Source organism: Rutilus rutilus, assembly GCF_951802725.1.
Source record: "Rutilus rutilus genome assembly, chromosome: 20".
Taxonomy (NCBI): domain Eukaryota; kingdom Metazoa; phylum Chordata; class Actinopteri; order Cypriniformes; family Leuciscidae; genus Rutilus; species Rutilus rutilus.
Genome location: NC_140225.1, coordinates 2,482,138 through 2,499,299, shown reverse-complemented (window position 1 = coordinate 2,499,299; position 17,162 = coordinate 2,482,138). Strand labels below are relative to the sequence as shown.

At 37.5% G+C, this 17,162-nt stretch overlaps 1 protein-coding gene across 2 annotated transcripts in view; it reads right to left on the bottom strand.

Moving 5' to 3' along the window:
- The window catches only part of disc1 (DISC1 scaffold protein), a 59,521-nt gene that overhangs the window by 34,559 nt on the left and 7,800 nt on the right, over window positions 1-17,162 (bottom strand). For both annotated transcript variants that reach the window (XM_084391288.1, XM_084391287.1), the window contains exons 2-7: window positions 15,381-16,183; window positions 14,787-14,856; window positions 11,326-11,479; window positions 9,316-9,412; window positions 7,766-7,971; window positions 1,350-1,404 (exon numbers count right to left, since the gene is read on the bottom strand). In XM_084391288.1, the coding sequence (XP_084247414.1) occupies window positions 1,350-1,404; window positions 7,766-7,971; window positions 9,316-9,412; window positions 11,326-11,479; window positions 14,787-14,856; window positions 15,381-16,183 (1,385 nt within the window). The remainder of the gene's footprint in view (window positions 1-1,349; window positions 1,405-7,765; window positions 7,972-9,315; window positions 9,413-11,325; window positions 11,480-14,786; window positions 14,857-15,380; window positions 16,184-17,162) is intronic.

Sequence of the window (17,162 nt, the reverse complement as noted above, 5' to 3'; positions counted from 1 at the left end):
ATGTGAGTAAGATTACAGCAGCCGCGATTACCTAATCATGAAAAGTGCATATTACAGTTTTATTTATATTTTCCCCTTTGCATTAAAGGTACTTACGACGTGATTTTGCAGCGTTGAGCATTGTAGCCAATCACAGACATGTCTGTTGGACGCATCGGCCAATCAGAGGCGGTTAAATGAGTCGCTGTGCTGAAGATGTGTTTTGCACGAGCTCACAGAGTTCTACACTTTCGCAAACCTGTCATTATTACTGGCAATAAACTTAAGATGCAAACAAGAGATTCACTGCAATATATTTGATATTCTTGATGCTGCTCTGATGCATTACGCACCGCTCTGTTTGGTGTTAAGAAGACTAAAAGTTCAGCGGTCTCGCTCATCAATGTCAGAATGATTAAAGAAGTGAACGAATGCCTGGTAAAATGTAAGTAGACAAACATTTAATATTTGACTGTTTTACAATAGAAATGTTCAACTACCGACAGTATCCGGTGACGCAAATTACTCTAAAATTTTGCCTTTTTGAATTGACAATATGCTATAATTTCCTTGATTCATTTAGAGAGAATGCATGCATAATAAAAAAATATATATATAAATATATGCAAATAGTTCACATTATTTCACTTTAAATAAAAATACTCAATTTTAGTTTGGGCTAAAGCCCCGAATATCCACTGACCTTAGAACCGGCCCTGTTGTGGAGTGAGGGGAACTAAAATGCATGTTTCTAGAGTTTATAATGCTTGTAAACATTTCGTTTATTTACATTATTTATGAATATGTAATAATAAAATGTGACTTCTTCACCAATGCAATTTTCTCTCAAGAATGCACCTTATAGTCTGGATAATACAGTATATGCTGCAAAAAAGTTTTTTAAAATGCATTTTTACATTGTACTGAGCTACATTGTTGTCATATGAACTTATTATGTTGCTTGTCCAGTTATCAGAATGGTTATTTTGCATTTTTAATAAAATCTTATGAAAATACAAAAATAATGGTCAATATAATCAAATATTGAGTCACTTGACAATCATGGCTGAGATAATTTACTGTTCTTTCATCACACTGGAAATGAAAGGTGAAGTCGAGTGCGTTGCGTTGTGAGATACAGTATATAATCTAAATCTAATGAGGTTTATGCTTAAAACAAGTGCATTAATCTGGCATTCGTGCATTATGAGGTTGTGAATGAAACATCTCACCCAAATTGCAAACAAAATCTGTAATATTTCATGCAACTAACAGGAATGTTCTTTATGACCTATAATTACGTGACATTAACACTTATTAAATATAGTGTTGACTGGTTCGATTAATATGTGATTAAGATGTGGACTTACTTTAGCCGTTGCCTCTTTGATGGACAAACTCAGCGTTCGCTCCTGCTCCTGAAGTCTGAAAGGTAAATAAACCCCGTCAGTAATGCTGACAATAATGAGATGTGAACAATAAAGTCATACATACGGCACCAAATTTCTATCAAAAGCTGATTTTGATCTCTACCGTAGACATCAGTGTTCATATTTGAACTTTAAACTTTTATCCCAGTACTTCTATGATAATTTTAACTATTGCATCACAGAAATAATGACACTATGAGGTTGAAAAGACTGCGAAGCTGCTTCATGACGACTCTCTCCGGGTCAGCGCCATCACAGATCTGAAAGTTGCGATATGATTTTGTCAAAGTCTTCATCTTTAAAAGGCTGTGATCTCGATTCAAACACACATGCGATCTTTCAATTCGTCTGTCTATTAAACAAATGCATAAAGCGCCTCCTGCTGGTTATATACAGATCCCTGGATATGATTTCAGTAACATCTCAGACTGAGAAAAGGTCTAAAATGTCAGCTTTTTCTCATCAGGAGCCTTGAGAGGTTCTTCTTAAACATTACGCACAGGTTCTGGACAGAAACCACACGAGGATCTGTAAAGCCTGAAAGCAATAAAAATTCATAACCACGCTGAAAAGTGCGTCTCATTTCCAGAAGGGTAAAAATACAATAAAAGAGAGATGAAGGGAGAGAGGATTGCACGAGCAAAAATAGCACTGAAGAGTCCATGTGGACTCAGCTGCTTCTCCTCAAAACTCACTTTAAATCGGCCCTCACTGCAGGAGAAAATAAATCAATCTCTCAGCAGGGTTTGTTTAGCTCAGCTCAATGTTATGACCTCAATCTGCACCGTACCTCTGATAAATCTACATATGCATCAAAATCAATCTGTGAGAGACCAAACAGAGTCAGGCAATCTAGAGTTCAATATTTCTCCGCTCAGAGGCAGAAGTTTTGATGCCCTTCGTTTTTTCCACCAGAAACTGAGATTCAACTGAAGCACGTCAATCTCAAAGTGTCAAAGTGTCACATCTGATGTTGTGACGGGACTGTACACATTCATTTGCTTTAAAATATCAGCTTTCGGTTTCTGTTCTGCCCTGACCTGACAGACAGAAGACAGCAATTATACAAAAAGTGACAGAAAGAGGTCAATATGAAGAGAGATTTTAATATTAATACAAATTGATTGCATCACAAAGGTATCAGATTATGTACTCGAACTTCCACTTATAATTATAATTAATTATATTAATAATAATAGTAAATCATGAATCAATGGTAAATCATAAATAATCATTATTGTTATTATAATCATCATCATCATAATAATACATCATAATTAAAATTTAAATATATTAAACATATTATAATATATTTGAATACATTATATTAAATAGATATAATTATTATCTATAATAATAATAAAAAATAATAGTAGAAGTAGTAGTAAATCAATAGTAAATCATAGTAAATAATTATTTATTAGTGTTAAATGGTTAAAATGTATAATAATATATACAGTGAGGAAAATAAGTATTTGAACACCCTGCTATTTTGCAAGTTCTCCCACTTGGAAATCATGGAGGGGTCTGAAATTGACATCGTAGGTGCATGTCCACTGTGAGAGACATAATCTAAAAAAAAAAAAATCCAGCAATCACAATATATGATTTTTTAACTATTTATTTGTATGATACAGCTGCAAATAAGTATTTGAACACCTGTCTATCAGCTAGAATTCTGACCCTCAGAGACGTGTTAGTCTGCCTTTAAAATGTCCACCTCCACTCCATTTATTATCCTAAATTAGATGCACCTGTTTGAGGTCGTTAGCTGCATAAAGACACCTGTCCACCCCATACAATCAGTAAGAATCCAACTACTAACATGGCCAAGACCAAAGAGCTGTCCAAAGACACTAGAGACAAAATTGTACACCTCCACAAGGCTGGAAAGGGCTACGGAGAAATTGCCAAGCAGCTTGGTGAAAAAAGGTCCACTGTTGGAGCAATCATTAGAAAATGGAAGAAGCTAAACATGACTGTCAATCTCCCTCGGACTGGGGCTCCATGCAAGATCTCATCTCGTGGGGTCTCAATGATCCTAAGAAAGGTGAGAAATCAGCCCAGAACTACACGGGAGGAGCTGGTCAATGACCTGAAAAGAGCTGGGACCACTGTTTCCAAGGTTACTGTTGGTAATACACTAAGACGTCATGGTTTGAAATCATGCATGGCACGGAAGGTTCCCCTGCTTAAACCAGCACATGTCAAGGCCCGTCTTAAGTAAGAAAGTCATGTGGGCAGATGAGACCAAAATAGAACTTGTTGGTCATAATTCCACTAAACATGTTTGGAGGAAGAAGAATGAGTACCATCCCAAGAACACCATCCCTACTGTGAAGCATGGGGGTGGTAGCATCATGCTTTGGGGGTGTTTTTCTGCACATGGGACAGGGCGACTGCACTGTATTAAGGAGAGGATGACCGGGACCATGTATTGCGAGATTTTGGGGAACAACCTCCTTCCCTCAGTTAGAGCATTGAAGATGGGTCGAGGCTGGGTCTTCCAACATGACAATGACCCGAAGCACACAGCCAGGATAACCAAGGAGTGGCTCTGTAAGAAGCATATCAAGGTTCTGGCGTGGCCTAGCCAGTCTCCAGACCTAAACCCAATAGAGAATCTTTGGAGGGAACTCAAACTCCGTGTTTCTCAGCGACAGCCCAGAAACCTGACTGATCTAGAGAAGATCTGTGTGGAGGAGTGGCCCAAAATCCCTCCTGCAGTGTGTGCAAACCTGGTGAAAAACTACAGGAAACGTTTGACCTCTGTAATTGCAAACAAAGGCTACTGTACCAAATATTAACATTGATTTTCTCAGGTGTTCAAATACTTATTTGCAGCTGTATCATACAAATAAATAGTTAAAAAATCATACATTGTGATTTCTGGATTTTTTTTTTTTTTGATTATGTCTCTCACAGTGGACATGCACCTACGATGACAATTTCAGACCCCTCCATGATTTCTAAGTGGGAGAACTTGCAAAATAGCAGGGTGTTCAAATACTTATTTTCCTCACTGTATAATAATATATATAATAGTAATAATAATAAATCAATTGTAAATCATAATAAATGATTATTAGTGATATTATATCTAAATGATTATTAGTGATATTTATAGTGATATATCATCAATAATAAAAAAGAATCACCAATCAATTAAATCACTATAATAATAATAATAATAATAATAATAATAAACAATAATATGATTTTGTTGTTATTATCAATAACACCAAGAGTAATAAGTTTTATTATTGAAATTATTATTATTTCTGTTGTTGTTGTTGCTTTGTTATTATTAACAATAATAACAATATTAATAAAATAAATTATTATTATTATTATTATTATTATTAATTTATTTTCTAAACCTGTAAAATTTGCTGAAAATCATCCCTCCCCTGTAGCTTGCAAACCTCATTTACATCTGCACTTTTTCAAACATGTTGCCTTCAAATGAATTGTGGTCTTGTCCGTTAGCGGCGTGACAGGTTTGGTAGTGTGTAAATGTTCAGCCCATAATGACTCCAGACTCCAGTAAGTGAGCGCTATAACGCTCAACTGCCAAAAGTGCGAGAAAATAAACAAATCCCTGAAACAGGGTTTCATGCACACACATTTTATGTAAATATTTGTGCCTTGTGGAAGAAATCTTATCTTTAAAGCTACAATATGTAATTTTTTCCGCCGCTAGGGGTCGCTAACCTCTTACAATAACAAAGGCGTCGGTTGATGACGCATAAGCGGAATTATGGAACTTGTCGTCATGCCGATGGATCTAATAATGTTTATGGATGAGTGAATACATTGATGTTTTTAACATGACTGGTATGAAGCAGGGCGCGAGTGCTAATGAGAGACAGATCTCAGCGCCACACGCGAGTCCCGCGGATATAAAGGAATGAGGACATTTCATTCCACCGAACTAACTTACCCACAAGTGCTGAATAATACTCACACAGGGCAGTTTATTAGACGAATGAAACTTGTGAGGTAACGCAACGCTGTTTCACTTGCTCTACACTATCACACTAAACTGCATTTGAGTGTGTTGAATGTTATTCTATGTGTTAGTTTGTTGGCTGAATGAGACTAGCATTAAGCTAGATCAACATTAGAATAACATACTGATCATATTCTAACATTCCATCATGTTGAGCTATATAACACTGATTAGTTTTATGTACATTTGCTCACCTGTCTAATAAAGTACATGCAAGAGTGGCGTCTCTGTCAAGTCGAGGTTAGCCGCGGACGCTAGCTCTCGGCATCTCGAAAACGCCACGCTGATATTGATCCTCGTTTTAGTTCTCCTTTTGTCCCAAAGTCTGCTTGCCATGGTCCATAATGTTTGAACGAAACAACAGTGTGAGAGCGCCGCTAGACGTAACGCAGTTGTCCACGTCTGTCGCCATGGTTACTATGGCAGTACGAGCGGAAACCAGGGATAACGCGGATATTACATCATTGACAGGCGACAAATGACCAGGGACGAGCCATTATTTAAAATTGGAAATTAAAAACCTTTGGGAACTTTTGGGATATTGTAAGTACACAACTGCAGGAAATATATCACACTGTGCAAGTGATTTTGGGATATTTTATTACAAAATTCTGACATATTGTAAACAGTAAAAGAGCACACACAATCCTTATTCTGTGGAACTGTATTGGAATGGTAAAGAGTGTTGGTACGTGACCGGAGGGCCCGCACTCAAGGACACAGTATGATGAACAAGTCCCACATATGGGTGAAAACACCATCATTGGCCTAGAAAGATAACATACTGGGAGTCAAGACTATAAAGGAGGAAGGATCACGGTCACACTCTGAAGCCACTCTGTGAGACTGTACGACTGCTGAACTTCTCTTGCAAGAAAATAAACCTCATCAAAGACAATTGCTATATGTTTGTCTCTTATTCAGTGATATAATTTTGTTCGTCAACCACTTTTTACACATTCGGCAGGTCCCCAAACCTTGGTTAACATCAAATTCAAGGACCTTTCAAGGACTTTCCAGGTCCAATACCCTCAAATTCAAGGACTTAATGTGGGAACACATTTGTTGTCCAACAACAAACGTTCAGGTTCCACCGTAGTAGTTTTGTGCGAGCGTGAACGTCATGGCAACGTACGACACAAAGTACCTCACTCGGGAAACACTTAACGTAACACGTAATTGCGCGTAACTAACGTAAATCAAGCAAGCTAGTGTGCATAGGCCACGAAGTGTTGGCGAAATAACACATTAGCGGACCGGAGAGAATAATATGAATTTTTTTTTGCACAAAATAAATTCAAGCACTTTCAATGACCTTTGACCTAAAAGGTTTGAAGGGCCTTGAAAAGGTTCCAGGGCCTTGAATTCTTTTTCCCAGATTCACAAACTTTCAAGGATTTCAAGGACTAGTGAAGGACTAGGATCGCGGTTATATCCGCGGATCGGGCGGGTCAAGTAATAAAAATAACATTCTGATTCATTTCGGTCGGGTCACGATTCATTTCGGTGGATATGATAAATCATTATCAACGAAAATATGAACTACATTTTCTAAAATATGAGCATGTCTAAAATGTAAGGCAGGCAGACAGGCACTAATTTGCACTCTCTTTAAGATATACAGCAGGGTCAGCTTTTTTAAGCAGAAACGGAGCAGGTCCGAGAGTGAAGTAAAAAAGAAGAATTAAAAACAAAACAAAAGAAAGGAAAGAAAGGAAAGAAAGGAAAGAAAGAAAGAAAGAAAGAAAGAAAGAAAGAAAGAAAGAAAGAAAGAAAGAAAGAAAGAAAGAAAGAAAGAAAAGTACCATGTGGGAGAGTTTTAGCGAAGTGGTTAACGAGGATGAATCAAGTGCTGGGTATGTAATATGCAACGGCTGTGAAGTGTTTGTGTGCGCGTGTATGTGTGTGTGTGTGTGTGTGTGTGTGTGTTCGCCTGTTCGCAGTGACAGAAACAGTGACATTCCAGTTTAAGTTTCAAGGGAGTAAAGTCTGTTTATGCCATTAAGAAAATGAAATTGTGTCAAATAAATTTTGTTTTAAAGAAATGTTCATTTACAGTAAAAGCAGCGCTCATTCATCAGTGTATTATGTTACCATTAGAGATGCGCGCATCAACCGTCGCCGAGTCCGCTGTTGAAGGTGATGATCATCCATTTATAATCACGCGTAACAACAAAAAAGAATAATTGTAATTTGACCGTCGGGTGCGAGTCGTGTGCGGATACTTAAATCAGAGAAAATGATTGGTGCGGGTGGATGGTTTGTTTTTTGGCTGCGGATTGGGAGCTCATCCGCGCATCTCTATCAAGGACCCGTGGGAACCCTGAGGTCCACTTCCCCTCACCTGATGATCGCTGCCGGTGGAGACAGGCTGATCTGTGGCCGATGTTCAGAGGTGATCATGTCCTCCAGCGCTCGAGCCATCAGACGCAGCTGAGCCGAATCACAGGCTCTCAGGACGGGCTCCTCCAGCTCCTCCAGCTCCTCCTCCACAGCTCTGCTCTGCTCCTGCAGCTCCTCCAGCCTCCGCTGAAGCTCACACATCTCCTTCTGTACACACACAACACACATATAAACTTACACCCAGTCTTTGTGCTCTACTAGATTAGGTTTTCATGCTTGAACGATCATTATTTTCCCCATATTCTCCATTGTTGCAGCTCCTCTCTTCCCAGTCTGTCAGTGACGCTCTGGGATGTGTTTCCCGAAAGCATCGGTAGCCAACTATGGTCGCAAGTTCCGTCGTTATCAGCAGTTCAACGAGTCTGTGTTTTCCCAAAACCATCGTTCTAACGAACACTCGCAAACAGCTTCGCAAACTTGTGTGTTTGGAGCGACGGCTCTCGACCTGTGGTTAGAAGTTTCTTGTTTGTATGACATGGACTCAATAAATCCTTATTCTTGAGCAAAATAAGCAAGCTGACATTCAGTACAATCTGTATCTTTTATTTAGAATACATACAAATGTAATTTACGTCTTTTAGTTTGTCAAGAGATTTAAAGCACCGTTTTTGAAGAGTGCACATGTGTGAACGTGCTTAAGAACGAGCCTATGACTGAATCTGGAAATAAAGCAAAATAACTTAACTAAAAAATAACTGAGAAAAATGAGAAATAGTCCTCAGATGCCATGTTCGTCATTTATAGCAAAACATCTAGCGTTAATACAATCTCAAACAGACTCATTAAAAGAAGTTATTACTCCACCATGTGCGTGACATCATTAACCAACGTGGTTGAACGACCAATTTTCGGGATTTAGGGAAACAGTCGTGACTGGCTAGTTGATTTCTTCAACACATCGTACTTGACGTTGTACGGGAAACGCACCCCTGTTTTGTTCTTGTCTCTATGAAGCCCCTCCTTCTGAAAAGCACTCTGTGCTCTGATTGGTCGGCTGGATCAGTGTGTTGTGATTGGTCGAGCGCTTCGAGTGTGTTTGGGAAATGTCCCGCCCCTTACCATAACCACCAGTTTAACACACTACTAACTAACTCAACCAGGCCCCGCCCCTTTATTCTGCGCATTCATTATTTAAATGAGGAATATTGTGACGTGTTCGTTCCCGGAAGAAACTCAAGACTACAATGGAGGCGTTTCAGGATGAGTTAAGAAACACTGACTCTGATATAGAGAAGAACTCCCGCTGGAGGAAACCTTTTTCAACATTACACACTAAAGAAAGTTGAACATGAAAAAACAAAAAAACATAACAAATCCTCTTTAATAGTATGAGTCTAGATCCACAGTCCGACTAAAAGCACAGTAAACATTCAAGCAACAAAAGCTTATTAGTGCATATGTACTGCAGTACTGGAATACGTTAAACAGCAATATGCATATGTTATGCTCTTAATAATCATATATCAGTGATGATCATATATTTGTGTTCACCTGAATCCTCTGTTTTTTCTCTAACAGTTTCTCCCGTGTTTGAGGTCGGATCTGAGAGCTTCCTGATCCCTGATCGTCACTCGCTTCACCGTTTTGCCTGTTTGAAAAAATGCATTTATGATCACTCACGGAAAAACGTGACTAGAAATGTCTTGTTAACGTTAACTAAAACTATTTAAAATAATGTATGGTAACTGAAATAAAGCTGAAATAAAATAAAATCGAAATATTACATGAAAAACAAACTTTAAGAACATAAAATTAGAAATTAGAAAATGGCAACTAACTGAAATAAAATAAATTGAAGTACTGAAATTAGGGCTGTGAAAAGATTAATCGCATCCAAAATAAAAGTTTGTGTTTACATAATATATGTGTGTGTACTGTGTATAATTATATATATATATAGTGCTATGTATAAGTTTAGACACCCATGCTAAAGTTGACTAAAAAGAGGAATAAAAAATCATCTTTTGGAAATTGAACTTAATGCCTTAATTAAAAAAATTAGGAAAAATCCAACCTTTAAGGACACCAATTTTCTTTGTGAATGAATAATGTATTGTAAATAAATAAATGTTCTTCCTTAAAATACATGGTGCATAAGTGAGTACACCCCTATGTTAAATTCCCATAGAGGCAGGCAGATTTTAATTTTTAAGTATTTTTTTTTTAGGATACTATGCATCCTGATAAAGTTCCCTTGGCCTTTGGAATTAAAATAGCCCCACATCATCACATAGCCTTCACCATACCTAGAGATTGGCATGGTTTTTATTTCAGTTAGCCTAATAGCTAGTTTGATTTGCATTGAGAGATGATCTTATGGAAAGTACCCCATGCCAATCTCTAGGTATGGTGAAGGCTATGTGATGATGTGGGGCTATTTTAATTCCTAATAGAAATATATTTTTTAAACTAATAAAAATGACAAAACCACAACACAATTGCTAAAATGTAAACTAAAATAAAATAAAATAAAATAAAAACTAATTCAAAATAATACATTTATTAATATATATTTAAATAATATATAAATATTAAATATTATAATATATTTTAATTAGTTATATTTAATATACATTCAATTATGAATAATAATAATAATACTAAATAATTCTTTATTATAAAACTGTATTATGAAAACTGTAAATATAAAAATAAAAGCAAACTGAAAATATGAATAATTACTATAATAGCACAACAACACTGAATCTGTGTCACTTCTAGTCAGTGTCTCATTGATTATATTAAGTGTCTCTGAGCTACAGCCGACAAAATATACAAAGATAAACATATGGAAACAATACGTAACAGGAAGTGCTTTTCAGACACTGACGCCACTCCTGTTTGCTTTCCTGTTTAAAAGGCTTATTTCTGGAGCTGAGATCAACTAACCAGCCTTCAAATACAATATACTGAAGCATACTGTAGTATTACAGAACATCTAGTCAGATTAGAAATCAGAATTTAACTGAGAAGAATGGATTACAATCATACTTGAGTGTAAATATTTAGAAAATACTATGTTTAGATCTGATGGAATTAATACATTTACTCTGCTAAGACGCATTAAATTGATCAAAAGAAACAGTAAACATTTATAATGTTACAAAATATATCTATTTCAGATAAATCTATTCATCAAAGAATCCTGAAAAATAAAAATGTATCCTAGTTTCCACAAAAATTGTCAACATTAATAATAATAATAATCATATTAGAGTGATTTCTGAAGGATCATGTGACACTGAAGACTGGAGTAATGATGCTGAAAATTCAGCTTTGATCACAGGAATAAATTACATTTTTAAAAATGCATTACAATAGAAAACAGTGAATTTAATTTGAATTAATATTTCACTTTTTGATCAAGCAAATGCAGCCTTGATGAGCAGAAGAGACAATCAAAAACATTACCATAACTAAACATTTGAACAGTTAGGAAAGTTCTCAGAACAGATAAGCTCTCGACGAATGAAGGTATGAAGTGTTTTGATGTGTCCAGACCTGCAGTGCGTGTGTGTCCTGTGGATGGCGCTGTGCACCGCTGTCCTGAGACGCTCCAGAAATCCAGTGACCTCAGGGTGTCTGGACGGGAGACCGGGCTTAAGAGTCGCTCTCTCTCTCCGCAGTTCCTCTAGTTTCTTCCCAAAACGCTCGGCTGAACACACAAACAAAAAAAGCCTTTCAGCAATCTTTCTTTGATGGAGTCAAGCACAAGCCAAACACAAATGTACACCCGTTTCCGGTCAATTTAGGTCAAACTCAATACAAAAAATACGCAAATATCTTGCGTCAAAATAATTTATTCATAACAAACACAGAGGTATCTTAGAGTTCATGTAAGTTATAAAAACTTTATTTCGGAATGTTCTCTGAACGTTTAAAATGTCCAGTTTTTAGAATGTTTAAAAAAAGAAAAATGTTTGTTTGGTTTTGTGAACATTAAGGAAACATTCCATTTAGTCATTTTCCAAACAATATCGGAATGTTACTTTTGAATGTTTTCTGAAACAATGTAACATTCAAAAAATGTTAGACAAACTTTTTGTCTAAATACAAAACCCTCCATTAAAAATGTATAAATAATGTTAAAGTGTTAAAATGTTCAGAGCATTATTAAAGACCAGATGACTTTGAACAAACATTCTACATATTAATGTTACTCGTTTTTAGAGTATTATTTTATGTCGCTTTATGTTATGTAATTTTACTTTGTAAAGCACTTTGGTCAGCTTAGCCATGTTTAAATATCCTACATAAATAAATTTGACTTACTATTTAATCTCAAAAACTAGCCAAATACCATAATTAAAATCGGACGGTCAGATTTATTCATCTATTATTGATTACAACCCAATCTTCCACAAAAAAAGAGCCACATTTAAGCACGTAAACCCTAATCTACAACTAAGACTCTGCAGGAAATGTCTGTGTGTGTGTGTCAGTAGAAGACAGCACAAAACAAAACAAACACAACTGACCCACTTTACACACATACACACAGATCAGGGATCAGACCAGGTCTGGGAAAAGTCAGGGTTAGTTATGTAAGTCACAAGGTTTGTCAGGCTCTAAAGACGGGGAAAAGGCTTCCAGCTGACTAATGTAGGTCAATCATCTGATCTGATCAAATAGAAGAAGTAGTTTTACAAGATCACACGCCGAAGACTAGAGGGACTCTTTTAGGTACAGTAACTAATGAAGCATAGGATACAGAAATTAAGACTAAAATAAGTCGTGACACACTGATGCTGCATGAAGACTGTGCTGATGATGACCAGGAGATGGCGCAGTTTGACAATGAATCACAGAACTTATGGAAGTTATGGACTATAAATAATGTATATTGTACAGTGCTGTCTAATACTGTTCAAAAATAGCCTGTGAAACAGCACACATGCAAAGATAAACATTTCAAATGTGATCCTACTCAGAAGAAAATGCAGTGCACAAATTTAAAATACTTCTCTGATTTAAACGAGGTGAACTGTGTGGCATTGCCAATAAAAAAATTAAAAAAACACACATGAGATGTAAAAACAATCATTTTAGGCCTGTGGCCATTTTTAATTGATAGTCTGATCATGGTTATTTGATCTAATCGCAATTATTTGAGATAACCGATAAATGCGGTTATAAACACAATTATACAGTACAAAAAGATAGTAAAAGATCTTCATAGGAGGCTTGTGGGTTTAATCAGACCGCGAAATATTGATAAATATAATTAAATAGATAAATATTTATGTTGTCCAGCATTAAAGTCAATCATAAGGGCCTTTTTCATTATAACTTTTATTTTTCTATTATGTACATAAAAAACATATTAGTAAAAAAAAAAAAACATATTAGGCTTTCACTGTAAGAGACATGAACAAAACAGAATTAAGTCGTTTATCGATATTATTTGTATGACAATTAATCGTAAGCACAAAATTCACGATTGTGACAGGCCTAAATATTCTTGCTATGAAGTGAGCAATCACAAGTTAATGTTTTTGGTCTGGTTTGAGGTCACCATTGCTGAGTACGGACAGTCAGCCGGGTGTGTTCGGGTGTGTTTGCTCACCACATTAATGTGTTGAAACAGTTTTTGTCTTCTGTCATCAGCTGTGGACTTATTTGGACATACAGTAAAACTGGGCTAAATTCACAGATACAGTATGGAGTCCCTCTTGTTCTCTCTCTCTCTCTCTCTCTCTCTCTCTCTCTCCTCGCCCATCATGAATGGACACGCCCCTTACCGCTGATTGGCTCACTCTGTCCCTCCCCCATCATGAATGGACACGCCCCTTACCGTGTATTGGCTCACTCTGTCCCTCCCCATCATGAATAGACACGCCCCCTACTGCTGATTGGCTCCTCTGTCCCTCCCCCATCATGAATGGACACACCCCCTACTGCTGATTGGCTCACTCTGTCCCTCCCCCATCATGCATGGACACACCCCCTACTGCTGATTGGCTCACTCTGTCCCTCCCACATCATGAATGGACACACCCCTACTGCTGATTGGCTCACTCTGTCCCTGATTGGCTCACTCTGTCCCTCCCCCATCATGAATGGACACACCCCCTACTGCTGATTGGCTCACTCTGTCCCTCCCCCATCATGAATGGACACACCCCCTACTGCTGATTGGCTCACTCTGTCCCTCTCCCATCATGAATGAACACACCCCCTACTGCTGATTGGCTCACTCTGTCCCTCCCCCATCATGAATGGACACGCCCCCTACTGCTGATTGGCTCACTCTGTCCCTCTCCCATCATGAATGGACACACCCCCTACTGCTGATTGGCTCACTCTGTCCCTCCCCCATCACAAATGGACACACCCCCAACTGCTGATTGGCTCACTCTGTCCCTCCCCCATCATGAATGGACACACCCCCTACTCCTGATTGGCTCACTTTGTCCCTCCCCCATCATGAATGGACACGCCCCCTACTGCTGATTGGCTCACTCCGTCCCTCCCCCATCATGAATGGACACACCCCCTACTGCTGATTGGCTCACTCTGTCCCTCTCCCATCATGAATGGACACACCCCCTACTGCTGATTGGCTCACTCTGTCCCTCCCCCATCATGAATGGACACACCCCCTACTCCTGATTGGCTCACTCTGTCCCTCCCCCATCATGAATGGACACGCCCCCTACTGCTGATTGGCTCACTCTGTCCCTCCCCATCATGAATGGACACTCCCCCAACTGCTGATTAGCTCACTCTGTCCCTCCCCATCATGAATGGACACTCCCCCTACTGCTGATTGGCTCACTCTGTCCCTCCCCATCATGAATGGACACTCCCCCTACTGCTGATTGGCTCACTCTGTCTTCTCTCCCATCAACAATTCTGTTTCAGTATTCATACTAAATATACACATGCTATTAGCTAGAGAAACAAACTTTCATTATAATAATAATTAATCTAACAAGCACTGAGCATTTAACATGTCTGACCTGTGTCATAGTCGTCGTCCAAAACCGCTTTGTGCTGTAATCTCTGAAGCTTCATCATTATGGACTCGATCTAAAGAGGGAAAACATTGTAAAACATTTTTTATATAGGCTATATGAAAATGAAAGCCTCTAAATGATAAGCATGATCAAAAACTGCTGCACAACATGCCTTGTCTCGTCTGACTTTTTTTAACAAGTAAAAGGCCTTTTTTTGCAGTTTTATGAGCAATAGTTGATTTTGCAAACACTGAAATATTAATCCTCCAGTAAAATGTAGACATATAATTATGGAGATATTACTTAGACATTTTATGTGTAACAATATTTGACTATTTATGTCCTAATCTATTTCTAATTATTGCACTGTTTTTGTTCTTGCACTGTCTATTCTAGTTTTGTGCAATTTTTTGACGAAGATGCTTAGACATACACTCTAGTTTCTAATGTTTTATTGGTCAATGTTTTTATCTTGTGTTTTGACCGGTGACCTTAGTACTTAAGTTTCGTTCCTTCATGTAAAAAATGTGTTTGGAATGACAATAAAAGACCCTTGAACCTTGATCTCATACAGTGTTGTGTGTGTCGTACTGATACCTTGGTGTTTGTGCGATTGTTCTGCAGACAGTCTTGCAGAACATCTTCGTACTTCTTTTTCAGGCCGTCCCGACTCTGTTCTGCGGACGCGGTGACGCTCTCGTATCCAGAGGTGACCGACGAGGCCGAGGTCGAGTCTGACGAGTCGATCGAGAGCGAAGACGTGACTTCGGTGTCCAGAGAGCCAGAGTCTGAGTCCTGGATGTTTTCTTTTGCGTAAGACGTCATGGAAGACGAGGTCTGCATGTCCAGGTCTGCTAGCCACAGATCTCGGTCCAATAACAGCCCTTTATGTTGCACTGACTGACCAATCGAGCCAGGCAAATGTCTTAATGCGAAAACCTCAGGTCCTGATTGGCTAATTGGAACAGAGCTGATCTCTGATTGGCTGACGTGAGCGTGAGGTTTTAAAACACCTGAGTTTGACGTTTCAGACTTCAGTTTGTCCACTGATTCAGATTCAGATTGTTTGTTTGTGCTCGCATCTAAAAAATCACTAGTTTCTAATGACTGCTGAATGAAACTGAAGCTGGAATTGAAAATGTCGCATGATTGCGTTCGAGGATTTTCCTCTGTGTCGCGCAAACGGTGAGTTTGGGAAGAATCCGAAGAGTTGTCTCCCTCGAAAGCATCCTTATGCCATTCAGAGCCGCTCTTTTGAGTGCCCTCATCAGTGGACGAGCTAAAAGGAGTTTTTGAATGTCCTTGTTCAGAATCACATGGCGTTCTGGCAGCTTCGACCTGGTTAAGCGGCTCTGACCGTCTGAAACTCCACTTGCGACAGCTTCCCGACACTGATGCACCTGTTGAGAACAGATTGCTGGTTAAACCTCTAAGTCTGGATAATAAACCATGAGAGGAACTTGGACATCTGACATGCAAACTTTCACAATGGTGTTTTTGTAAACAAATAATGACCCATGACAGCTGCTGTCACGTGGTTCAGCTGTAAAATCTCCCTGTGATCAGCGTGTCAAATGCAATACAGCTGCTGAGAAACGACTACTAATGGGCACATCGGGAAACGAATATATATCATTAAATATTGAACTTTTTTTTACATTTAAATGTAATTTTTTATGCATTTTACACTTTAATTTTACACAAAACTTGAATGTAATTTAAAAAAAGATAAAAATATTTTAATTTAAAACTAACGGGCACATCAGGAAATGCACAATAAAAACAACTAAGAGAGTTTAATAAATTACATATCAATAAATATTGTACTTTTTTATTATTTATTTATTTTTAAATTGTACATTTTTGTACATTTTACACTTTAATTTTACACAAAACTTTAATGTATTTTTTTATAAATAGTTGAAATTAAAATTGAACGGAAATTAAAATAAAACTCTTAAAAATCAACTTTAAGAGTCTAATAAATTCCATTTCAATAAATATTATAATACTTTATTAATTTACTTATTTATTTATTTTTAATTGTACATTTTATTTACACTTTAATTTTACACATAACTTAAATGTTTTTTGTTTGTTTTTTAAATAGCACATCAGGAAATGCACAATAAAAAGAGTTAAGAGTTTAATAAATTCCATATCAGTAAATATTGTAAAAAAAACTTTTTTTACTTTTAAAATATTTAAAAAAAATTTCCATTTTACACTTAAATTTTATTCAAAACTACCATTGTAACAGATGTTTACATCTGCCACAGATATATTAGTGCTGGACAATGATTAGTCGCGATTAAAAGTTTGTGTTTACGTAATATATGTGTGTGTACGGTGTATAATTAATTTGTACATATAAATACA